The following is a 26,131-nucleotide window of genomic DNA, read 5'->3' on the forward strand; positions in this document are numbered from 1 at the left end:
AGTTCAGGTCCTGACTGGGAACCTGCTAAAACACTGTTTTGACAGGATTGTAACATGAACAGTTAGCATTTATTTCTGGGGACGTAGACAAACAGGGGGCTTCAGAGAAATGTTAAGTGCAAGAAGCAGCCATGATAAACACCAAAATGCATAAATAAAGCAAGAATGTTTGCAAGGTTTGGGGGTTCGGACATTGTCTAAAACAGACGACCCAAAACGTCTGGATGGAGAGTCTCAGTTTCTAGATGTTGTTAAACTTGAATAGGAGGCAGAACCTTCAGTTATCTAATATAGTACGCTGCTAAAACAGAAGAATTTTACACAGTATATTTAAAGAATAAGTATAAGTATGAAAAGTTTCATTTGTTTGAACCATTTTTCGGTTCTGGCTCTGATAGAGGTTTTCCTTCCTGGTTTCGGTTCCAATGGAGGTCTTCCTCGCCACTGTTTCATAATCAAAAAATGAATCAGATCTTCCCTTTGATTCAGAGAAGAATCAAAGAAAAGATCTGATTAATTTTTAACCAAGAATTAGCAATGTAAGTATTTTCTAATTTGGCTTATATCAACACAGATCTTTGGACTGTTGAAATGAAATGGAATGAAATGGAAATGAATAGAGTGGAATGGATTTAAATTAAATAAAATTAATTAAATTAAATTGAACTTAATATTCTTACTTCAGGCTCGCTCTCTAACTGCACCATAAACCATAAGCCGATTAAATAACCAGAAGAACTGCATGACAGTTTTCCCAGACTGGGAATTACAAGGAGCTTTTTTGACCACCTGCGATGTTGGATGGTCACCTGTGGCTCATCATTTCCATTTCCTTTAGACGATCCCACAGATCTTCCTCTGTCTCTACTGGCAGTCTAATCAGATGCTTTAATGTCACTTGGGAGTCTTCAGTCTGAGCTTCCTATCAAAGCAACATCTTGGGAAAACCATCCTCTGTAATGGCTTTGTGTAAACAACAACCATCAAAACAGGACATTGAAACTTCAAAGGCATTTTAAACAAAAGAAAGTGAAAATTCCCATTTTCATTCCCAGTTCTGTCTCTGGTCCCAGTTCAGTCCATCCTTTGTGGTCTATTGTTAAGGATCTGCTGGATGTATTTCTCCACATCACCCAGGCTGCTGTCCGACATCTTTCTGGACACATAATAATCCTTGTTTCTAGGTGCCAGAGCTGATTTATAAAACTGCTTCTGAGTAGTTAGGGGAGGGGGCGCTCTAAGGAACTGTTGAGGGTAGACAACGGGGGAATGGTAGGACAAGGGAGGTTCCCGCAGTTTAGGGTGGATCCAGTTCGGATAATACCACCTGGGCTGGAGTGTGTAGGTGTCATCAACAGAGTTACCCAGGAAGTTGTTGGTTTGGAGAGGGTAGTAGTAGGATTTGGGTCTGGGGAGGGGACGGACATGGATGGGGTAATAGTCTGGGAAGACCCTCCTCCGGTGGTATGGAGGGTAAATGTAGGGAAAGTTGGCCCACAGAGATGTTGAGGACTTGAGTCGAGTCTTCTCAGGTCTGGACCAAAGATTTGAGAGCTTCCTCTGTGAATCTGCAGATTTGAGCGTTTTCTTCTTCTGGAACCAGGATTTGAGGAGATTGGCAGCTGGAGACGGCTGTTTGGAGACCGCAAAGTTGTTTTGACCGCTCTCAACCTGCCATCCAGGGAGAAAAGGTGAAGACAGCGGAGACGGAGGATGCTGCCAAGCTGATGTGATCTCAGGAGGCACGTCTTTCTTCTTCTTCTTTTCTACGTCAGTAATGATGTCCACCACGTCGTCAGCAGGGAGGTGCAGCTTGCTGGAGATCTCTATGAGCTTGTCAATGGTCTGAGGGTCGATGTCCTCCTCAGCTCGGTCCAGCTCCTCAGACCGCTTGTCCTCTGCAGTGTTGGATGGAGACGAGCTGTACTTCCTGTTGTTCTCCTTGACCATGTAGCGCAGCAGCATGTCAGACGCCATGTCAGCCAGCTTCTCCTCCTCCAGCTTGGCTCTTTGGGCCTCAGCTGCTTGCCTCATCATCTCCTCCTGCTCCAGCTTGGCTCGAGTCTCCTCCTCCTGTGGACTCAATGCCTCCTCCTCCTCCTCCCTCCCCTCTTCGTCCTCCTGATGGGCCGCATCGCTACCATACTCCCTGTCCTTACCTTCATCCAGGGAGTTACTTCCAGTGAAGGTCGGCAGGAGCAGAGCCTTCTGTGTCTCCTCCTGCCACTTGAGTTTTTTCTTGGACATGGCGAGGTTGCTGCCTTTCCCGATGGGAATTATGTCGTTGTAGCTGCTAAATGCTCGGTTTTCCCTGTGCATCTCTTCCGGCTCTTTATCCATCTTTGTGTCCAGACGAGGAAACTCCTTCATCATGGTCTCCAGGCTCTTCAGCTCCTCGGGGCTGATCTGCTCCTCCTCCTCCTCAGGGTTGCTCTCCAGAGCAGCCTGGACTCCACCGTCAGAAGCGCCGGGCTGCTGCTCCGTTTGGATCGGGATCGTTTGGCTGGTGGTGCGGCTGGTCACCTTCTCGGTCATCTTCTCCTCTTCTTCCTGAGCTTTCCTCCTCTCCTCCTCCTCTCTTTTCTGGTCCGTCCCCTGGGACGCAATCAGCATCTGTAACTCCTGTCGTCCATCTCTGTGTCTGTCCACTCCCTCCAACCCTCTCTCATCCTTGATCCCTCCTTCACTCCTCTCCTCCTTCTCCACTCGTGAGTGATTCAGGGCCTCCAGTAGAACAGCTGCCAACGTTCTGGGGTCAACACCTTTGAAGAGCTCCTCCTGCTCCTCCTGGACAGATGCCTGGACCAGGTTTTCAGACTCAGAGAGAGCATGTCTGTGGGGGTCATCAGAGCCTTGTAGGCTGCCGACAACGCTGGAGGTGGACGAATGGAGAAGGGACACTGATATGAGGAGGACCATGGGGGTAAGAACACTTGGGTTGAGATGAGACTGCATCATGGATCAGATCCTCTAAGTTAGACTGGAGGAAACCAGATACACCTGAAGAAGAAAAAAGAACACAAAGTCAGATTTCCAGACTCATGAACTTCCTTTAATCATTTTAAGCCCTAAAACATCAACAGAGGGGTGTCAAAATGTGGCGTCAGGGCCGAAACCGGCCCAAGACAGAGTTCAATCTGGCCCGCAGGATGAATTCACCATTTATATAAATAGCATAGAAGATAAATAACCCTGTTGGTATAAAAGTCTAAAAATTATGAGTAGCACCAGAGAACCTAAACCTAACTTTCCTCCACATCTATGAATCAGCAGTTGGCAAGTGGCAGCAGTCAGCTGGACTCGTAGGCAGAGTACCAGCGTCAAGAAACACATTAGTTACTGTTAATTAATTAAAGAAAGTAAAAAAAATTAACAAATTTAGTTGCAGTTTGCGCTACAAACAAGGCAGAACTTTTGTCAGTACGTAATTTCCCAGTATACAGATTATAGTGATGCACACTACAGAGCTCGGAACTTGGCTACTTTCATTCGTTCATTCATCATCCGTACCGTTTAGTCCGATTAAGGGTCGCGGGAGAGCTGGAGCCTATCCCAGCAGTCTTTGGCCGAGAGGCTGGGCACACCCCAGACAGGTCGCCTGTCCTTCGCATGTAACTTGGTTTTTTCCAGGTGATGCAGTTGTAATCACCTGACGTATGTGTGAGTTTGCAATATTTATTTGAACACTAGAAGTGCTAGAAGCGAACAAGAGCATGAACACGAGATCAGAGGTAAACACAATGCGTTTTGTAGAGCTCCTATAGGACCTCGTTCATATCAACCCGCATGCTGGTGATTTTTTTCTCCCTGTTTCACAGCGACAAACACTTGTGCTTTAACAGTTAGCAACAGATTGGTAAACTGTTGTTTACGGAAATGCCATGAAAATACTGTGGCTGGCTGGCTTTCACTATTTCAGAGTCCAAGTGCTGCCTTTAGCGGTGACCTCCAGCAAGGCTGGATTATCCAATGGGCATTATGGGCACAAGCCCAGGGGCCCACGCCCACTTGGGACCCATGTAGGGTCCATGTGGGGTCCATGTAGGGCAAACACCAGCAGTTTGGACATGAAACAAAATGTACATAAAAGCCAGATAGTTACACCACAGTGTCCAGTGTTTTGCTACTGGTATCACTGGCTGAGAGATGTTAGAAATGTCGTTTCACACTGTTTCATTCACAATTTTCACAATGTTATAGTGGGGAAGGGGGCCCCTGGAACACTATGGGTCCAGGGCCCTGTGCACTTTCAATCCGACCCTGACCTCCAGTATTGAATGTTTTGGCCGCATCAGGCTTTCCTTGTATGCAGCAAGTACACAGAAGTAGCAGCATGTTGCCGTGTATGGTTGCATACACAGTAAGTATACGTTGTTCTCCTCTTTCCAAACCACACAACAGCCTCAGTCTTCACCATAAGTCCTCATGCAGCTCCCAGCTGCATTCAGAGCACCATGACCAGTCTAAACATCAAACATGCAAAGTGGCTGATCCTGGTTTACCATTAGATATCAATGCTGGTTGATAATAATGCATAAAGAAGCCTGGGAATAAAGACAAAGTTAAAAAAAAATAAAATAAAAAAATAATAATAATCATTAGAAAACAGTGAGGCTGTTAGTTAAAGTACCTAAAATGACGCTTTAATTTAATATCTGGTTTATACCATGGATTGGCCATTTTGTATTTCTTTATCTACTGTTCTTTAATTACATGCAATTAATTGCATTTTTTAAGACATCGCTAGCGCTCAAGTATTCGATATTATTACCTGTGTCTATTATTTAATTCAGTCGTTCACTTAAATCCACAAAAATGTTGCTTTCTGAGGCAATGTTATGCGATTTATCATTTCATATATATATATATATATATATATATATATATATATATATATATATATATATAATGACGACGGTGTCACCTCCAGTCAACATGAGTGCACGCGCCTCCAGTCAACATGGATGCACGCGCCGTCACTGGAAACCTTCCAGACACGCACCACCAAAGTCACTGATGATGATTCCAGTTTACCTGCAGGTGAGTGGGAGGGAGCTGCTGGGAATTCCAGCTCCCAGTCTTCCTCACGCCAGTTGCTGGAGCTCCTGCTCTCGCGCACGGAGCCTGCGTCGCGTGCCTGGGTTTCTTTTCTTCTGGTTACTTCGTTCCTGAATCCCGCTGATGGATCCGGATTGTCGGTTTTCAGGACTGTGGACAGGGCTGCGACTCGCAGTCTGTGAGCCTCTGTCTTCTCTGCCCACGTGACCTTTGCGTCAAGCGATTCCCATTGACGTCACCAGGCAGGGTTTCATTCATAAGATTGTTCAGTCCCCACCTTCATTCACCTACTCATTCTCCCTCTGCTGCTGCTGAATGGGTCGAGATTCCTCTGTGAACCCTTCATGGTCATCATCTCTGATTCACTGTACATCATCTCACAAGTAGGCTTATCATTTTCCACCTCAGAAAAAAAAAAAAAAACATCCAGAAGATCAGTTTGATGCTGTTACTGCAGTCTCATAAACCTGCTGCTTCATTCTGATCTTTTACTCCTACAAAATGAACACATTTTGATACATCTTTCTGCTTTATGGGCACCACAAAATAAAGAAATGACAGCATTCAAAGATTTCATGATAAAATAAATAGACAAGGTGACATTTTACTATTTAATGGAAAATAATGGCCGATTCTGAATCTGATGGCAACAACACATCTATAAATGCTGGAACAGCAGCAACTAAAGGTTTGGCAAACAATCAGTACAAAGCAAAAACAACTGGAGAATTTCACAGTCCTTTCATTGTTAATTGGCAAAAGGTTTATCGACATTTGATGGCTGCTACACGTCTTCTCATTAGACCAGACTGAGACCAGCTCTGCCTCCAGCCTGTCTCCTGCACTGAACTGGAACAAAAATACGGGTCCAGATTGTGGACCAGCCAATGAAAACAATGAGTTATTCTGTAGAACATCATGTATAATCCTGGTAACTCGTTTAGGATGACACTGATGAGGTTTTTACATGTAGACGCCAAAGTTTTCTGTTTTACTCGTAAACCAAAAACTAATTTAAAGAATCCATTTATCTAAAAACCAAACTATTTAATTTTTTTTTACTATCTTGATGATAAATTAACTGTTATATGAAGAGGAAAGCGGGAAAACTAGAAAAGGACACAGTGCAGACCTCCGTCAAGCAGCTCATTTCTGCCATTTTTCACCCTGTTCCAGTCTTACATTAACGTCATATAGATACTGTATTAGATTCCTAAAATGACTGATAATAAATCCAGTGTCTTGACTACATTGTTGCATGTTTATATCTTAATTTGTTCTCTTGCAGAGATAAAAAATCCAAAGATTTCCTATGTTTTTCCTGTTCTGGATCCAGAATTTTACTGAGATCCAGACCAATCCTTGACACATCTTGGAAAACCTGTTGGGAACTTCTGTCATTTTGGCCAAGCGCCCTGACCATTAATTGTGGAGTTATACACAAATCCAACAATAACAAAGTGTGTCCAAACTTTTGAATGATACTGTACGTATATATACTGGAAATGGCCTTAATCTCACAATGATAAAGATTCCTTAAAAATTCCTGGATCCAGACTACTTCTAACATTTAATCTAGTCAGACCAAGAACCATTCTCAGAAAAAAACACCATAAAAATCTGTCCTGTAGTTTTAGCATGAAGTTGTTAACTCTGACAAATACTGGCAAAAACAAAACCTCCGTCACCTCCCTGGTGGAGGAGCGGTTTGACCTGCAGACTGCAGGGAATGGAGGTTACAGGTGGAGCTAGAGGCCTCACTGTGTCTTCATGTGGATGCAGATGGGTTGGCTCATATCGACTGAGCTCATTTTAATAGTTATATGTCTCAGTTTCAACATCTGATACTGATGTTGGACCTTTATGTTCTACTGGGAATAAACTGTGGCTTGATGAGATTTGGAAATCTTCTAAATCTGCTTTTATTTACATTTTACACAGTGAGGGTTGTATGATGACAGAAGCCAGACTGGAAAAGTCAAGAAACCTCCCCGATTCTACATCTCGTGTCTATCACGAACACAGGACAGATTATATTCATCATCTGCGAACAGACAGAAACACAAACTCATAAAATATCATTTCATCAAAGAGGTTTTATTTCTGCCACTGTTATAAAATTACATTCAGACGGGCTCCCTTCAGGCTTTACAGACCTTTTGTCCAAATGCTCCAAACATCCAACAGCTTCTAGATTCGTCTCATTTCTATGAACTCATTCAGTGGATGGATATGAGCTGATGGATTCTTCCAGAAAGATTATGAAAATTTTCCACCTGGAACATTTTTAACTCCATCCTGAGACCATGTGCACACGTAGACAGGTCTTTGTAAAACTGAATAACCCCCCCACCCCTCTCCGGCCAGTAAAAATAGCTGCGTGGTAAAGCATGTCAAACCTTTAGGCATCAGTAGCGCCGTCCTAATCCTACCCAATCAGAATAACCTTCCATCTCACGACGTCACTTCCACAAAGCAGAAAACATGCCTCCAACATGGTGGCGGAAAATAACTGCCCTTAATGTCGTCCTTTGCCGTTGGTCGTCTACGTGGAGCGGTGTAAACACACACACACACACACACACACACACCCCGTTTTAATGACGTCCACGCTGAAAACAAGACTTTATACAACTGTATTTCTCTCTTTGATAAATGTTCATTTAAAGAAAAAAAAAAGTTGCACATGTGACGTCATGGTGTTTTTGTTGCAGACGGTGACCTAAAACCCGTTTATATATCTATGTCCACATGCAGACGTGCAAACGGAGTATTCACACATCTTCACTTTGGTTGGAGGGTTTTTTTTGAGGCAATAAATCTGCGTTTTGGTGTAGTCAGGCCAAATCGGAGAAAAATATCTTTGTTTTGAGAAATGTCCTGCTATGTGTGGACAAGGCCCGAAGTAATTTCTGCAGCGTGTTCAGACAAAGACATGATCAGCCAGTCAGACTAAGGAGAGGTCTTTTCAACAGTCTGGAAGATAAACGCTCAAAAGACTAAAAGAACGCTCAGAAACCAGACCAACATGTTCAGGATCGGCTCTCCAGGACGAAGGCGACCAGACGAGGCTCCATGTGAGAAAGCAGAGCTGCTGTCTGATGGATGTTCTTTGTTCTGGTTGTCAGAAAGTTGGTCTAAAAGCACATTTTCAGTTTTAAACGTCCTGCCTTCACAGAGGCGGAAAGACACGAGTAATCATGCTTCAGCTCATGGTCGTCAGCGTGCCAGTAATGAAGTTTAAAATGACTAGAAAAATAAAAGAAAAGCAGGAATAAATCAACATTTTGTACATTCATGGAGCCAACATTGTCCTGAGGCTGAGAGCCATCACGACACGGCTTTATTTTATCCTGGTGTAGTCCACAGTACAGCAAGGTGTGTCCAGTCAGAGGCTGCTTCAGCTCCTTCAGGGATTGGGAGTCTTATCAGAAAGTATCTAGACAGCCTGAAAGGGCCATAATGGAAAATCTTACAAACTGAGTTCAGTACTTATTGGAAGAAAAAGAACACATTTCAGTCCATTTTTCTTCTCCAAATCTTAATGAATCTTCTGATGAAGTGGAAATTTCGTCTCCATCCTTCGTAACAGGAAGTTACGACTGAATAAGTTACTGCTAGCGGACAATTTTGCAGCACAATCATCCAACTTCTTTTAATTGATAGGAAGTTTTGTGATGTACAGAAGTTAATCTGATCAGAAACAGTAATGGGGTAAATTTGGTGGATTATTTATCTGCTGTTATAATAAATCAATACATTTTACAACTGAGGCACATCTGGAGGGAAAATGTGATGTTTGTTTACATGTATGTTCACATGGACAAATATTTCATCAATCCGATTTCAGATTCCACCCGACATGTTTAACTTGATTTTAACTAAGTTGTATTTACATGATGGGAAGTTTAAACACAATTGTCACACGCTGGACATTTTTCTTCAGTCTTTTAAACAATCGAATTGCTAAATCATTTTTAACTCTTTCCATTTCTAACAAAAATGGTCGGTCTCGTCGTTTCACTGCCGCCATTTTTCCAAGTCTTCCCAGAAACTCACTGAATCCCGTAACCTCCACATGGTTCAAGTTTGCACACAAACGACATTTACCACAAAACTATCAGAATGATTAGATACAAGTTTATTTCTTCCTCTGATCCGGTTGTGAAAAGATTTAAACTCTTAGTCGGATTGAACTTTTTTTTTTTTTTTTTTTACCAATCAAGGCCGATCGGATCAACTCACATGCTCACATGATGCACTTTTATTCTGATTGGATGTTCGATATGAATAAGAGTGCTTTATGTAAATGTAATGACTGTTTCTGATCAGAGTAAATTAAATTATTCAGATTCAGCAAGTTTCCCATTCCAAGTTTCCATTCCTGTAGTACTTGTTGAGCGTATAATTCCACGTACACATTCATTAGAATAAAAAAGCAGGCGAGGAAACAGGAAGTGAGTTAAAGGAACTTTTCTCTTTGTTGCAGTTCAGTTTTAATCCACTGAATCAGAAGTTCCCTACATGAGCAGCAGGGGGCGCCAATCACACATCAGAATTAGTCTGTAGCAAAGTCATTCAGAACCAAAGAAAACTACAGCAAGTTTACTTCTTCACTGGTAAAAATGTTCTGGTTGGAGTCTGAGCCCTTCAGAACCATGACAGGATTTATCTGAGCCAAACACAAGGTCCAGTTTAGCAATCATTTTTATAGTCCTGGTGTGATCCCAATGGGCCCGTCTGCCCCTGTAATCAGAACCACAAAGCATCCATCCCAGATCCAGATCAGAACCTGACACTAACCAGCCGGGCTGGATGACTGAAGGCGGGGTGAGGAAGAGCTCAGGGGTGAGTCACACCCCAACAGACCTCAACTTGTCCAGAACAGTTCTGATAGACTGGGCCAGATCCGAAGGTTTCCATCCTGAACATCAAACCAACCCTGACGATGATGATGCCGAGGAGTCGGGACTGTGCAGGAAGGTGGAGATTCTGTTTGGAGTTCTGTGGGTTCTGGATGGGGAGGTGACTGGACAGGAAACAGATTTATTCTTTCTGATAGAGAGACTGGTGGAGACCAGTAAACGTAACCAGAATGTCTCCGAAACTGGGACAATATAGCATCAGAACCCAGTTTCCACTGGTCTACTTCCAGAAACAACCAGTCTGCTTCTTTTCTCTGTTGTAAGAACCTCATCTTAACAGTAAAGACCCATCAGAACCATCAGAACCCAACCCAGCTTCCCGGTCCTATCCGGGTCAGAACCGAGAATGGAGGTGATTGTTGAACTGAGCTGCCTGTTGTAGAACCTGCTTCCTGTCAGAACGTCCAGGATCGAGTTCATCCTGGACCGCACACGCACACGCACACACACACACACACACACACACACACACACACACACACACACACACACAAAACTGAGTCCAGTGACTGAGTCTCTTCACCAGAATAGAACCTGAACCTTCAGTCCAGACCATCCTCCTTGGATCTCATCGCTGGACTACGCCAAACCCATCTCCTCCAGAACGCTCCTGGGAGACTCGTCCTCCTGTGGACAAAAACGGGACTTGGTCACCAAAGACAGAATCAACCACAACCAGTTCTGTTGGTTCAGAATATCAAGACGAAAGTCACAATAAAACAACAAACCTTGAAAAAAGTAAAGTAGAAAATACAGAGTCCAATAAATATATTGTCTATATTTTCACATTTGCTTTTTATTTGTTCACATACATAAACAGAGTTTCAATTACCTCTAGAATTGCACAATACCTAAATATCACAATTAAAAAACTGTCAATGGAAAAACATACATTTCAAAAAGCCTCTAGAATGCTGCCGAGACGATTTTATGCTTCATGGTTTTTCAGACATTTTGATATAAAAGGTGATCAATAAAGTGGAACTGTAGCAGATCAATAAAGTGGAACTGTAGCAGACTAGCATCTGCGTATCTTAAGATACTTTGGTTATTAAAGGTTCAGACAATCATAGTCTGATTTTTTTTTTTTTAAAGATCCCTAAATATTGTAATTTTTATGTGAAAGATCATTTCCAAACTATAAAAGCAGATCAGCTCAACTTGCACAAGGAATAAAAACAAAGTTATTTAATAGGGATGCACCGATACCAACATCAGTATCGGTATCAGTTCAATGCCGTGTGTGTACCAAGCGGCAACCTCCAGTAGTTAAAATTGAAGCCTATGCAGAATGCATAACTGTAGTTCCCCCTTCATCCACTAGGAGCTCCAAAACAGAGCAAATCCCCATAGACTCCCATGTTAAAAAGACCAACTTCACAGCAGAAGTACACGTTTACAGCCTGGTACAAAAATCCATTTTCGGTTTAATAGGTCAGGCTTACCTTCATGACAACTGTGGGGGGAGTGAATATTGTCTAATTTGCCCATTTAAAAGTAATTTAATCTTAAAATATGACATATTTAGGGGCGTGTCCTTTTGATTGACAGGTACCCAATCTCCCGCTTTAAGTCAGAAGAACGTAGAACAACCGCGGTTTTTAGCCGGTTAACAACGTGACTTAGCTTTAGCCTGGTTACATTCATTAGCTGGTTAGCTCCTGTTTTCTCGGGGCCAGCTTGGCATAGCTACAGGCAGTTCGGAGTTGATGTCAATCATCCACCATGCCCCCCTCTCAGCTCCACCTCTTTGTCATATTTGTATTTTCCAGGCGAGACGACACGCATGCCTTCAGAAACCTATGGATGATGTCACGGAGGCTCCGTCCATCTTTTTATGTACAGTCTATGGTGTGTACTCGTACTTGGTATTAATAAAGGTGCTCTGACACCACAACCGATACCACACTAGTCAAGCCAGTGCAGACGTGTTTGATGACATGCTTCTGACATGTTTTTAAAGAAATAAATGCCCTGAATGTTAAAATGTGACAAATTTTGTTACACTAAAAGCGAGATCTTTATTTCAAAACCACACATTTATCGTTGTATTTGGGTAAAATGTTCTAAACCAAAATAAAACTTATTGAAATTGTTAGATCTGTGATATTATATTTGTATTGGTGAGGTAACTTAAAAATGATGGGTAATTTATTACAGCCTAAAGAAACCTTACACAGTTATAATAACCATAGTCACAATAATGTTCACATAAACAGATTTGGTATCACCAAATATCGGTATCGGCAGATATTCAAGTCTCAGCGGAACTCCCAAAAAGTGGATCGATGCATCCCTATTATTTGATCTTTACATTTAGAGGATGACTGCAGGGTGAAGCATTTGATAGAAGTCTAGAGAAGCACTCGTGCAAACTATAAAGCATGAACTCGAGATCGGATGTAGACCAACAGTCGACAGTTTTGAAGAGCGCCTCTCGGACTGGCATTGTTATAACTGTTCTCCCAGTTTCACAGTGGCAAACACAGACACACCTAATTTTATGGAAATACATGACGGCACATTGACCTTGTCAATAGTCCAGTCTTAGTTCTGTGTACTGCCCTCTAGTGGTGACCTCCAGTATTGAACGTTTTGGCCACATCATGCTTGCGTTGTTTGCAGCAAGTATGTACAGACGCAGCTGAACGTTGCCATGAACGCAAGCGTACACAGACAAGTATATCCTAAACCGAAGGTCAGCAACGTCCTCATCCTCACGTGAAAAAGTCAGAGATAACTGGAGTCACGTCACTGTTTGCCAGAGATACTGATGGATAGCAAAAACCAACACCATTATGGAGAAAGCAGATTTTCTGTGGATGTAAACAGGATTATTTTCCAGCAGTTATTTTTTCTGCCAGCCCTGAAAATGAAACCATTATTCGCAGTTTACCTCCTGCAGCAGGTCGGCTTGTTCAATGGCCTTCAGGACGCTCTTCTTAGATGTGTCCTGGATTTCTCCTCCCATTAAAAACTCGTCTAAAATGAAGTAGGCCTTTTCAAAGTTGAAGATGATGTCCAGCTCACACACCTGCACACACACACACATACATTCTCCATGACAGTCTGAAAAATCCTCCGACTTTAATTAGGACACAATTTCTCACTCACGCTGCCAAAGTATTTATCCAGAAGCTCCACGAAACGGTGAATGACCTCTAGAGTGATCAGCTCGTTGTCCTGCTCCTCTACAGCACAACAGAAGTACAGACTGGCATACCTGCAACCAGACACACCACAGCTTAGCTCACAGGTGTCTCTGGTCCAACTGGTTTTTAGACCACTGAATTCTGGAGACTGATCTGGTCCTGCACTGGGGGCTAAACTGGAACTAGGTTTATTCAGGACACTGATCTGGCACTGGTTTTATTCTGGAGACTGATCTGGCACTGGTTTTATTCTGGGGACTGATCTGGCACTGGTTTTATTCTGGGGACTGATCTGGCACTGGTTTGATTCTGGAGACTGATCTGGTACTGCAGTGGAAACTGATCTGGTACTGGTTTTATTCTGGGGACTGGAGATCTGATCTGGAGCTTGGAGAAAAGAATGCTGCACAACCTGCCGAACATGGACAATTTCTCAGATCCTCTGGACCAGTGATTCTCAAACTGGATAATTTTATGGAATGATCATTTTATCTACATCAATAGAATAGAAAAAAGTTTGCATCTACCTAATCTATTTAGGATTTTATATTAGGACTGTCATAACTAACACAATTTAATCCAAGTTAAAATTGTAATGTATTGATGAATAAAAACAAAGTGATTTCTAAAAGCATATTAAAAATCTGAATATGAGATTATATCTTGGTGAGATAAGATGATCATAGAGAAACTTTGTCACAACGATGAACCAAATCCACCAAAATCCACTTTGTCATGCTTGTTTCTGAAGTTTCTGACAGTTTTCAAGCCTTACATACAGAAGTTGGCTTTAAGATAATTTGATCAACCACATGATTAGGGTCGTCACAATACTAATATTTCAATACTGATACATTTTCAATACTACAAAGGGAAAAAATGATCAATTTTTTGTGTAGCTTGTACTTATTTTTATTAGTTTTTATATTATTTTGCATTTGAATCTGCAGATCTGTACAGCCCGTTGGACACCGTTTTGTTAAATGTGGGATATAAATAAACTTGAACTACACTTTAGTGTCATTTAGTATCTCAGATTAGATTTTTTTTTTTTACCACACTGCACAAAATTAATCACTTAGTCATCATGGGATTGCCAGCACCAACGCATGTTATCTTGGGGGTCATGTCTCAAAGGGTTTATCAACACAGTGAGGAAACAACAGGGTGTGTTCAGTCTTCTTCAGGTCTGCTGGAACACACAAAGATTCAGGTGGTCGTTCCTGTCAGCAGCTGTCATTCTGACTAAATAAAAACATGTATATAATTTATTTAACAGTATCTAAATAAAGAATAAATACAAGGAATAAATAGAACTCCCATTATATAAAAGTTAAGATGCTGGAATGTAAATTAAAACAAAATCTCATTAACCCATATTTTATGGGATGACAAAGACATTTTATCATTTCATGCAAAGTATGACCTCATTGTGAATCTAATGGCAGCAACACACCTCTTAAAAGTTGGAACAGGGAGAATGTACTTATGGAGCATCAATAAGTTTACATCAAAAGTTACTGAAGGAGTATCTGACATAAGGTCAGCAACATAACTAGGTATAAAAAGAACCATTTCAGGGAAGCAACATCTCATAGATGTAACGATAGACAGAGATTCAGCAATCCGACACATACAGAGTCTGAAAGTTGCGCAACATTTTTCAGAACAAAAGAAAAAGACTGTTAATCCCACCATTTACAGTATTTATCATAGAAAAGACTTGGAGCATCATGATAGATGATAAAACTCCAACCACAGCGATCCAACTGGAATCCTGCATCAAACCAGAACGGGAAAACATTCCTCTATAAACCAACAACTGGTTCCTCACTTCCCCGACATTTGACAGCAGTTAAATAAAGAGAGGATGCTACACGATAAAACATCATCCTGGACCTACTTCTCACAGATGTGATGCAGCCAAGAGATTAAAAATGAGCTAATCCTGTTTACGTATCCAATGTTTTCTTACTGAGGTGCATAAATTCAGATATAAATGTTGAAAACCTTGAAGCGAGCCTAAACTACTATGATATTTGGTACACATCTGGTACAAATGTACATGGCCATTTGTCTTCTTTTAACTGTTATAGGGGCTAATAGGCCATGGGTGAGGGTGGTTGTGGGTGGGTGAAAGGGGACTATGGGTGTGTGTGTGTGTGTGTGTGTGTGTGTGTTTTATCTATTTTGACGTAAATTGTTTTATTATGTAAAGCAGTTTGTATTGTTTTTAAAAACGAAAAGTGCTATACAAATAAAAAAATAAAGTTGGATATAATAATCCGAACCAATATGAAAGGTCCTGTGCAGCTTTCACCTTTTATAGACAATCTTGAGGTCTCTCCACTCTAGAAAACTGCACATCTTTGGTTTGCGGGCGAGGACAATCTGCATGAGCTCTCTGACCATCTTCTTCTTGTCTCGTTCAGCTGTTGCTGTGTACCATTTCTGCAGTCGCAGCTTCCCCTGCCGGCTGAAGAGCAGCATGAAACGCATCTGCACAGACAACACGGCAGGTTTACACAGGTAAACAGAGACAACACGGCAGGTTTACACAGGTAAACAGAGACAACACGGCAGGTTTACACAGGTAAACAGAGACAACACGGCAGGTTTACACAGGTAAACAGAGACAACACGGCAGGTTTACACAGGTAAACAGAGACAACACGGCAGGTTTACACAGGTAAACAGAGACAACACGGCAGGTTTACACAGGTAAACAGAGACAACACGGCAGGTTTACACAGGTAAACAGAGACAACACGGCAGGTTTACACAGGTAAACAGAGACAACATGGCAGGTTTACACAGGTAAACACAGGTGGATCAGCATGGAATCAATGTGTAAACAAAACTCATTCTGAACGACTTTTTTTTTTTTTTAATTTCTCACATGGTCATACAAAAGGTTTCACAAGACTTTACAGTACAAAAAAACAAAACAAAACAGAGCACCATGCTCGAAAAGGAGCAGAAAAAAGAAAATCTCTTGTAATATCCCCCCCCCCTTTTTTTTTTTTAAAAAAACAAAAAACAAAACATAATGCACCAATAAATGGTTATACATAACGCATCAACTTACATGTTCATTGGAGAAAACTAACAGTAAACATGATAGAAAGTAGGTAAAATACAGGGTGTTGGTTATTATTAGAGTAGAAAGGGGCAGGAATACCCAAAAAAGTGTACACTTCTTCCCACTCCTTTTTTAACTCCTTTAATCTCACAAATTTAATTAATTACCAAATTGATGAGGAATTATTATCATTATTGTTATTACTATTAATATTTGATTATTATTATTATTTTCTTAATTAGTATGTATAGGTATGTATACACGTATGTGTATGTATAGGTATGTACGTATATTTTTATTTTATTTTCTTTCATTTGTTCGAAATAAATAAACTAACTAACTAAAAATTATTATTTTTATAATTATTATCATATTTTAGGTTTTTTCCATCCTACCCAGTCTTACCGGAAGTGGCCCTACGGATCTAATTCAAACTTTTAAAAAGTGTCTTTTTACACTTGTTACTTGTTAGATATGTGAAATCTTACACATAGCTCAGAAGAAAGAAATAATTTCTGAAACAAACATGAACTTATCGCTTTTTGTTCCGCAACTGAGTCACCTTCCTGTCAGACGGACCATGGAGGTTCGGCTCAAACCCGAACCTCAAACTCCCCTAGTTCGGACACATGTGCCATAATACAGCCTACATGGTGACTGCAAGCTGTACAGAGTCCAGGTAAGACGGTTTCTGCTGCTGCAAGGCCTGTCAGCAGCCTGCAGCCAGGTGAAATGCAGCGCAGGTAGACACTTCCGGGATTCCTACACCTTGCTAATATGAGCATAAATTAGCTCATGACCAGATTAAGAATAAAACTCACCATTCTGCGAAATTTCAGGCCAATTGGTAAAGTTACAAACGAATTCTTAACTTCTCCGCCCGACGTGACACTTAGAGTCCATAACAGGGTCTGCACTACAGAGCCGGACCGCCGAACCGAACCACGTCCAACACCAAGCAGTTCCGCCTCCACTGAGCATGCGCACTGTGCACTCCACCCCTCACCCTTACGTTAACGTGACGGTGACGTCACCAAAGAAAATGAATTACTTGATTTTTAATTTAATTTTATTTTTACTTTTTTTTTTTTGGACAGAATAATAGCTAAATAATACGGAAGAATATCAGGGCGACTGAATAAAAAAAAAATAATTTCATGAAATAGGCAGAATTCTGACTTTAATCTCAGAATTCTGACTTTTTTTTTTCTCAGAATTCTGACTTTAATCTCAGAAGTTTAACTACAAGTTAATACTACAAGTTTAACGCCTGGGTTTTCAGTAGCTGTGTTCCCATTTCATTCTTTTGCAAAATGAAAGCAACATTAGTCAGTTTTGACAAAAATCAATTGCGATTTGCAAGTGTTTCCATTGAGCTGTGTATAGTGTGTAACCCTCAGTTCAGAATAGTCAGAATTGCTGCTTATGCAAGGTAGCCATGCAGTGTTATTTGGCTCCTCAGAATTCTGACTTTAATCTCAGAATTCTGAGATTAAAGTTAGAAATCTGAGATTAAAGATGGTGGTTGGCACTGTGGGCTCACAGCAAGAGAGTTGCTGGTTCAATCCTTGGCTGGGGCAAGGTTTGGTCAGTGGCCTTTCTGTGTGGAGTTTGCATGTTCTCCCCATGTATGTGTGGGTTTCCTTCCAGGTACTCTGGCTTCCTCCCACCATCCAAAGACATGCATGTTAGGTTGAATGGGTACTCTAAGTTGCCTATAAGAGTGAGTGTGAGTGGTTGTTTGTCTCTGTGTGGCCCTGAGATGGACTGGCATTCATTCATTAGGAGAATGAATAAATGACAGAGGAATGATTTCTTGAAGAATAAAATGTGGAAGGAGGTGATTAGTTGTATTGTGCAGAAATATTTGGTGAAACGTTACATGTTGGATTTGAATGTACAACATCCAAGTGCAAAGGCCCATTCTCATAACCACTTGGCCACAATTCTGCCTACATTTACATGCACGGAAAAAGGTAAAACTTTTCTATTGAAAAGAGCATGTTCAAGGTACTGGCATAACCGGTGGTTATGAAGTGGGTATTCTCTCAATTTTTTTTTTTTATCATTGTTTGAAAAAATAACAGGAGAAAAAGTATCTCAGAAAAACACTGTTTCTGGAAAAAATGACATGTAAGACTGTTTTATATAGTTTAATCCAGAAATCCATCAGTATATCTGCTCATTGTCACATAATTTCTGCTCTTTGGTCTCAGGGTGGAAGAGTTATGAAATGACTAAACCAGTACTGGGACACAGACTGGTGAGAGAAAGGCTCAGAGATATATATACATATATCTTTACTGTGTCTATGTACAGGTTTAAGTTAATACAGCTGATTGCTTACAGCACCAGTGTAGCATAGCTAATTTTAGCTGAGCTGCTGGGAGAGGTTTTAGAAGTAGGTTTACTCAATGCTGACTGAAAAAGAAGTGGGTGTACTCCGTATACCCTGGACTAACTATTGAAGTGTTTTGCTATTGGCATAGAAATGTCTTTTTAGAACTTCCATCAGCATATAATCAGCAGGATTGCTAAAAGGGAAACGTTGAACTAAACTGGTGTGAAGAAGCTAAAGATAGTTGTAAACAGTGCAAAAGCACATATATAGGAATGAGCTGGAGAGTTTAATATTTGAATTGGTGAAGTAGCACAATCACTAGAGCAATCATCTAACTTGACACATTGTGAACGGAAGCAAATTCAATAAAAGTGAAGTTCCACCATGAATCTATGTAAAAATTGCTAGTGCACAAGTAGCACAAAGCCAAGTGTACATGACTGTTGTGAAACTCTGTGAAAGTTGAAACAATGAAAGTTGCCAGTGTTAAGAGGTCTTTCATTGACCATTCACTGGTAACTGGTGCAATTAACAACAGCAAAGCATGCTGGGAAGCTCCACGCACCATATAGTTGTCAGTATTCATAGGGCTGCCATTAGGGTTGCCACCTTTCAGAAAGGAAAATAAGGGACGCCCACCACAGGTGGGTGGGGTGCCCACAGCAGTGGTATGTTTTGTGCTGTCTTAAGTAAAAGAGTGATTAAGTAATAAATTAATCAAACTTAAAGATTGAAATGCTTTTTACATTCTTTGTTGTGCAAATTTATTGGATACAAAGCTTTGCTAATTAGGCTACATGAAGCTGTGATTATATGGATCTCTACTAACATGAAGAAAAAATACTTTATATAATAAAGTGCCATGTGCACAATACTTAACTATTGTGTAATTAATTTACCTCAGAGAAGATTTCTGTGTGAAGAAGGTGGAACATTGAAATTTACAAATAATAACACCTGTGTCACTTCACCTGCATGTGGTAAGAGGGGAGGAGTGGGATGAATCCATATGATTAATACCATGGTCACTAATAGTTGGTTAAGTGAAATTACTGTCTTATATTTCCGTGACAGGCGTTACCACAGCAACGCATTAATCAGCTGACTTTTGACAGGTGAATGAGAAAGAAATAAACATTTGATACAAAATGTGGTACCGTGTGGGACCATAGTCATGCCATGAAATGCGGCTCCTCGTTGTTTAATACTAATTGGACTGTCTCTGTTTGCTGCCTGTCTCGTGACTTTAAGGGAAGTCATGTCATCATAACAGTTTAACAGCACTAATAAAATAATTTATTGGACGATCACTTCACACAGATTCCTTAAAAAATTGACATAAAAAACGCGTGAAGCTCTAAACATGTTAATGTAGGAAATGCACATATTTTTAAAAAAAATAAACGTTTCCTGTTATTTCTGTGTGTATGTATTAACTTTGCATCCATTAAAAAAACATTTTAGTGGCCATATATGGTGTTTTTATTGGCTAATACGGCACATTAATAAATGATCCTGCTCTCTGATGCGTGATGTCGGAAAGTCCACTGTGCATGACTGAACAGTCGCTGCCTTGTTGTACAAATCGCCTTGTAAACATGTAATTGTAACTTGTAATCTTCACTGATGCTGCAGCCAACAGTCCGCCTCGTACTGGTTATTATCCAAAGAGATGGACAAGAGGAAAACAGTATTTTTTCAAAATAATAAAACTTTAATAAATATAAATACTTAAAAAAATACAAATATAGCTTTGGAAACAAAACAAAACAACAACAAAAAAATCTATAAATAAATAAAATGTGGAGCCGTGGTGTTCATCAGGAGGAGACGTGGTCCTACTGAGGATGGTTGAATTGACCCATGAATAAAACTGCACCTGAAGATGACAGGAGGACATCAGTTAAAACTCTGCTGCTCCTGTGGAGATCCAAGAAATGTTTCCTGAGTTTTACCTGTGCGTTTGTGCTGAATGAGGAAGAGGAAGGGTCGGTCCAGAGTGATCTCCTCCACTGCCATACGGGAGAACATGATGGCAGCTACAGAGGAAATAAAAAACATGATCAAGCAGTGAGTTAGTGTTTACCTGAAGTTTTATATTCACGCAGTCATCTGTAGTCATCTCACATAAAGGTATTTAGAGCTCCTAACCTAAGATTTGATGTACTAATGCGGCGGTTGCCAACTCCAGACCTCTGGGGATACTGTCCTGCAGGTTTTAGATGTTTCCCTGCTGCAACACACCTGACTCAAATCAATTGATTCTCCAACAGCTTTGAGACTCATTAATGTAAATCCAGTGTGTTGCAGCAGGAAATATCTAAAGCCTGCAGGATGGCAGAGATCTGCAGGCGATGATCCCTGAACGAGCATGAAGCATTTTGTCCATCTTTTTGACATTTATTTAGAACATTGCTGCACGCTGCAGTATTAGTTTATAAAAGTTTTCTGTGTGTCCACATAAATTTGATTTACATTAAAAACTTTAAGTTATTTTCTACATTAGGAGCATGTTTATAAGAAATTAAATGTTGACTACAGGCTTTCTTAACAACAAACAAATTATCCAGTGGAGAATATTTGGTTTCACATCTATATTTATAAACAGAGTATTTTTCAGTTTCAGCTGATAATCAGTGATGTTACAAAATGCTGGTGTCATGGAGACAGGACCAGGTAGCCATATTAAACACGTTTATTTGACCAAAACAAAAGGCTGTGATACAACCAGTTATCTGAACACAAACCAAGCAAAAAATAGATAAACGGACTGGACTGAGGGAAAAACTGCGACAGCAAGGAACAAACTAAACTAAACAGCAAGTGGAGCAATCATCAAAGTCAGAGCAGGTGTGTACTGAACAGGAAGTACATTGAACAAAATGCAGAAGAGACTAAACCTACTAGTCAAAACAAGAAGCAACCTCAAAAGCAACAGTAACTCTTACTAAAACCAAAATTCAATCTGTGACAGCTGGTAGGTAAGACGAAGGATAGGTTGGGAATCCATTGGCTTTTATAATGTACTGAGCTGAAAAGGTAGCAGATTAAACATTAAAACCAAAACTAACTTGAGACTTGACTTGCAAAAAAAAACTCTGAGCCAATCACATGGCAGCAACTCAATGCATTTAGTCATGCAGACATGATCAAATTTCAAACTGAGCACCAGAATGAGGATTTATTTGGCATGTTGTTGGTCTGGGTATTTCAGAAACTGCTGATCAACTTGGGGTTTTCACACACAACCATCTCTGGGTTCTACAGAGAATGGTCTGAAAAAGAGAAAAAAATACAGAGCATTCTGTCCATTTCCTGGGTCATCCAATACGTAAACTACTCCAGGATACAAAGTAGATCCAACAAGAAGATATGTGATTGGTGCTTAGTATGGTTGGGTTTAGGTTGGAGATACATGTCAGTGGATAGACTCCATGGATATACCAATCATCTGGGGTCTACCAACCACTGGGTGATATTCAGTCCTACCTGTTGCTGATGCTCCTTTGGTTCCTTGTTCATCCACCTCAATCTTCACTCTCTGGAGGACCTTGGACACACAGAGCCTCTCGTCAGCTGGAAGACAGAAACATATGAATGTCAGATTTATACTTGGACTGCATTTATACATATTAACTGGTGTCTTTGACATGAACTTACATGTTATACGCGTGAAGTCAGCTGTTGCCTGGTTGAACATGTCTCCTAATCCCATGTTACGTAGAGTGCTCTTCAGATTCAGGTTGGAGTTCAGAGAAAACCTGTAAAAACAGAAATCCTTCAGTTCTTGGTGAAATCTAGGTCATGTGACCTCAGTCCTTTAGATGAGGGTTGTCCTCCTCACCTTGGCATTGCCAGCTGTTTCCTGGAGTTCCTCAGCTCTGACCTCCACCGCCGAATCACTTGGCTGCTCAGGTCCGCCGTCAAAATGCTCAGAGGAACCTCCGGTTCAAACGGCGAAACCAGGAACATGCTCAGTGAATCCCCCTCATACGGTACCTCAATCACATCGAAGTCCACCCCGTTGGCAGTCACAAATTCACCTGTCAGTAGAGAACAGATGAAGCTGTGTGGTGTCCCAGACAAGAGGCTGCTGGTCAGCTGTGTGGCATACCTACCATAGTTGAAAGTGTGGCTAAGTCTCATCATGTGGACAGAAACATCACTGCCATTGGCACAGTGGAATATCCTTTCCTGGCTCAGTTTGGGGTCAAAGGGAACTTTCCAGCGTCCCTGGAAGTGAAGGGCATTTAGGAGAACTAGACGAGTCTCTTCCGTGAGTGACCCAGATGTCAGGAACTCCGGGATGGTACCTGGAGATGACACAGACTCATTCTGAAGTTCCTCTACATGAAGCTGGTGGCTCCAGAGGTGTTGGCCATACCTGCAGTGTGGTCTGAGACCCATGCGTTGATGATGCCAATGGCCTGCTCTGGATTGGTGAAGTCAACCTGGTGGGGGTGGGTCTGGAAGGTCTTGGCCAAGGCCCGACGGTACCCCTTCTCCAGGCTCATCTTCCTCTCTACCATAACCCCACTGGCAATATCCACTTCCTCCTCACTGGCTAGGTCTCTCTGCAGTAGACGCTGCTGCCGAGGCATCCCTCGCTCTAACACGGAAGAAGACAAGGACAGTTTGACTTTTTATCTCTGAATTTACGTGTTTGATTGTGTTTAACTCAGAATATCTTCAGGTAGGAAGGCTGAGGTTGGTGTTGTGTGAGTTGGATGGCAGAAGAACATCTGTTTGTCTTCTTTTAGCTCTTTACCGTTTGATGGGAGTTTTTATTTCTATGTGTGAACTTGGTTTATTTTATAAGTAACGTTTATGTAATAGTTCAGATTGATTTGTTGTTGTTGTTGTTTTATTTTTGAAAAAAAGAAATTTAATACATTAACTAAAGGTTGATCTGAGTGGCGTCCATATATGAATGAAAAGCGATGGAATACTTTCTTCTTATAAAGCCTAAGGGTAAATGTGAATAGAAACTAATACTGGTCTAGAATAGAGCCTTGAGGAACTCCACATGAAAAAGGTGCTGAAGATAAAATAGATTCTGAGGCTTCTGGAGAAACATCTTTGCAGTGATGTCTTAAAGCAGAAGAATGTTTCATGAGTCTGTGATTATTAAACATAAAAAAACAAACTTTTAAAAGTGCAGTTTTTGTGCTTTAAAAAGCTTTTAAACCAGACAGGAACACTTCAGCATGGATGTGGGGATTCTAAAGACTGCAACTGAACAAATACATTATCTTCTCATACTTTTGATAAAAATTAAAATGTAAAGGTAAAGTTTTATACCCGCTGGCTGTACAACCCTCTAGTTTGTTGCCTCCTGTTCCAGCCTTATAAATGATCCCTGTTTTGGTTCCGCATTTCTGAACACTGTAAGTGTCTCCTTAGTCTCCTTCAGAACTGAGCTGTTACCGGACATGGACTGACCCCTATATCCAGGTTTATTTACAGAGGCTACAGAAACTGTGATATGGCTGTTGCAAGCTATGGTTTGTACGCTCATTTCAAGCTGTGATCCACTTACCTTGCAGAGAAAAGCCCATAGCTGCAGTCAAAGCTCTGTGGGTCTTCCCATCTGCACCAAGCTGAGCCATGGCCATAACACTGGCCACTCCATATGGGGAGAAGACCAGGCTACTGTTTGCAGAGTCTTGGACCAGTTGGGAGAAAACCTTCAGGCCAAAATCAGTCTGCTTATCCTGTAGAGAAGCCAGTCCCAGTCTGTTCAGGGCCAGCAACAGCAAGATGGACGCACACAGCATGCTGGGAAGGAGAAAGAGCAGATTCAGTACCCGATAATGTAATGCAGGAGGTCTGAGCTGCCTGAGTCATGCCAAATGTTCACTCGGGCGAATAAATACAAGATGGATCTGTTGGCAAATGATGCATCCATATTTCTGTTTCACAAGCTGTTTCACGAGGGAGGGAATGTCATGTAAGAATCTGACTGTTCTCCTGATTACTGTACAAAGATTAGTGTTAAAACCAATACGTCGGTCCAGAAACCTTGGACTGAGAGCTACATTTTACCAGACATCTTTAAGCAAAAACCTAATCTGTCTTTTACCACCTGAAAAAGGATTTGGAAAAACTTCTCCATCATCTGTTTTCATTAGTCTGGACTAATAAAAGACCAGAAAAAGTTATCAGTACTATTTCCACAAAGATCACAGTGGATCTATAAATGTGCATATACTATAATTCTTGGTATCTGGAGGTAAAAAAATACAGTATATCAAATTATAATCAAAGTAACATCTGCAAATCTACAAGTTATTTCCATAAATGTACATTTCCACATATTATAGTAATCCTGACCACATGAACTGGCTCACCTTATGATATCGACCGAAGTCTGATCTATTAAGTCAGACAGATAAAAATAAAAAAGAGATGGGACAAGTTATCTCCCTGCCTACATTCATCTTAAAAATATAAACCTCATAGGAAGCGTCATATGGACACATTAAGAAATACAGTTGCTTTTGTTAAATTTTTATAGTTCATATATTCAGACTGTAACCTCTGGTGGGTCATAGCTTTCAGGCTTCCAGGCCAGATATTTGGCACCTGTGGTCTAAAAATGACGGTTCCTACAGACACTGCAGATCTTTCTGAGCTGGTTATGTTGTCAGATAAAATGATTCTGTATCTTCCTGCTTTCAGTGGGAACATTTCTGTGTTTGTTAAATAGACCAGACGTGTTCCCACAACCAGGTCCTGACATGTCAGGATGTCTGAGAGCTGGTTTAGCTGCAGATTTTTAAGCAAGAACAGAAAGTTCAGGTGAAAGTGGAAACTTTCCTCTGAGTTAATGTCTGGTTCCTGGTGTTGTTTAGCAGGTCTTACCTTGTGGTTGAAGGTTTCTGTGGTCTGTTCTGCTGCTGGAGTGTGAAGAAGTGAAGAGTTTGTCTTTTTCTGTTGCACATTTATAGTTCCTCCCTCCCCCTACGCACACACTAAACTCATTAGACGATGATGTCATCTGACAGTGTCTGGACTGGCTTCCTTTTCATGGACATACTTTTCCACTCTCCTCTGACTAAAGCATGACGGAGCAGATGGAAAATCATCAAGCTGTTTTCACATTCACAATGCCCACCTTACTCATTCTGGAACATGGGTTGGAAAGTTGTCAGTCCATTCCTGAGGGAAGAGCTTGTGAACATGGTTGCGATGTTTCAGATTCTGCTTTGTCAGGAATTTGAAACTGAAAATATGACTTGTGGAGGGATCTAAACAGGAGCAAAAGTTAGGATGAAGCATGAAGATGTGGTTCAGCACAACAGTTCTTTTTAGCTTTCACTCCCTGTTTACACTGCAGAACTTCTGTTTTGGCTGAAAACATGGAACCTCTGATGCTTCAGTCAGGAATGTTCCTCAGGGGAACAGCATTTTGTTTGCATCATCCCAGAACAACATGTGCCGTCACTTTACTGATTATTCTGAGAACAGTCTAAATCAGTCCTTATCTTTCACACTGTCTTCCTGGACACATCAAAACAGTCTGGCTGTGGTTTACTCACCAAAACTGGTAAACTGAACAAAGACTGACAAG

At 41.0% G+C, this 26,131-nt stretch overlaps 3 protein-coding genes across 4 annotated transcripts; all 3 read right to left on the minus strand.

Moving 5' to 3' along the window:
- Nucleotides 1–1,074: 1,074 nt before the first annotated feature.
- Nucleotides 1,075–2,919, minus strand: vgf (VGF nerve growth factor inducible; the record flags this gene model as incomplete). Its single annotated transcript, XM_079257517.1, has 1 exon — nucleotides 1,075–2,919. The coding sequence occupies one exon, from the start codon at nucleotides 2,917–2,919 to the stop codon at nucleotides 1,075–1,077; it is 1,845 nt and encodes a 614-aa protein (XP_079113643.1).
- A 4,172-nt stretch (nucleotides 2,920–7,091) lies between these two features.
- Nucleotides 7,092–17,164, minus strand: ap1s1 (adaptor related protein complex 1 subunit sigma 1). Of its 2 annotated transcripts, XR_013771673.1 has the most exons (6): nucleotides 17,039–17,164; nucleotides 15,456–15,634; nucleotides 13,098–13,206; nucleotides 12,880–13,017; nucleotides 10,507–10,610; nucleotides 7,092–8,506 (listed from the first exon to the last, which is right to left on the minus strand). XR_013771673.1 is itself a non-coding variant. In XM_079257580.1 (5 exons), the coding sequence occupies exons 1-5, from the start codon at nucleotides 17,039–17,041 to the stop codon at nucleotides 10,563–10,565; spliced, it is 477 nt and encodes a 158-aa protein (XP_079113706.1). In that variant the 5' UTR covers nucleotides 17,042–17,164; the 3' UTR covers nucleotides 7,092–10,562. The 2 variants fall into 2 exon arrangements, 1 of the variants encoding a protein (XP_079113706.1); XM_079257580.1 differs by having other exon boundaries at nucleotides 7,092–10,610.
- A 3,177-nt stretch (nucleotides 17,165–20,341) lies between these two features.
- Nucleotides 20,342–25,477, minus strand: serpine1 (serpin peptidase inhibitor, clade E (nexin, plasminogen activator inhibitor type 1), member 1). The gene is made up of 9 exons (XM_079257575.1): nucleotides 25,423–25,477; nucleotides 24,098–24,336; nucleotides 22,943–23,167; nucleotides 22,677–22,871; nucleotides 22,403–22,601; nucleotides 22,219–22,319; nucleotides 22,048–22,134; nucleotides 20,514–20,597; nucleotides 20,342–20,437 (listed from the first exon to the last, which is right to left on the minus strand). The coding sequence occupies exons 2-9, from the start codon at nucleotides 24,333–24,335 to the stop codon at nucleotides 20,397–20,399; spliced, it is 1,170 nt and encodes a 389-aa protein (XP_079113701.1). The 5' UTR covers nucleotide 24,336; nucleotides 25,423–25,477; the 3' UTR covers nucleotides 20,342–20,396.
- Nucleotides 25,478–26,131: the final 654 nt, after the last annotated feature.

Source organism: Telmatherina bonti (genome assembly GCF_933228915.1).
Source record: "Telmatherina bonti genome assembly, chromosome: 18".
Taxonomy (NCBI): domain Eukaryota; kingdom Metazoa; phylum Chordata; class Actinopteri; order Atheriniformes; family Telmatherinidae; genus Telmatherina; species Telmatherina bonti.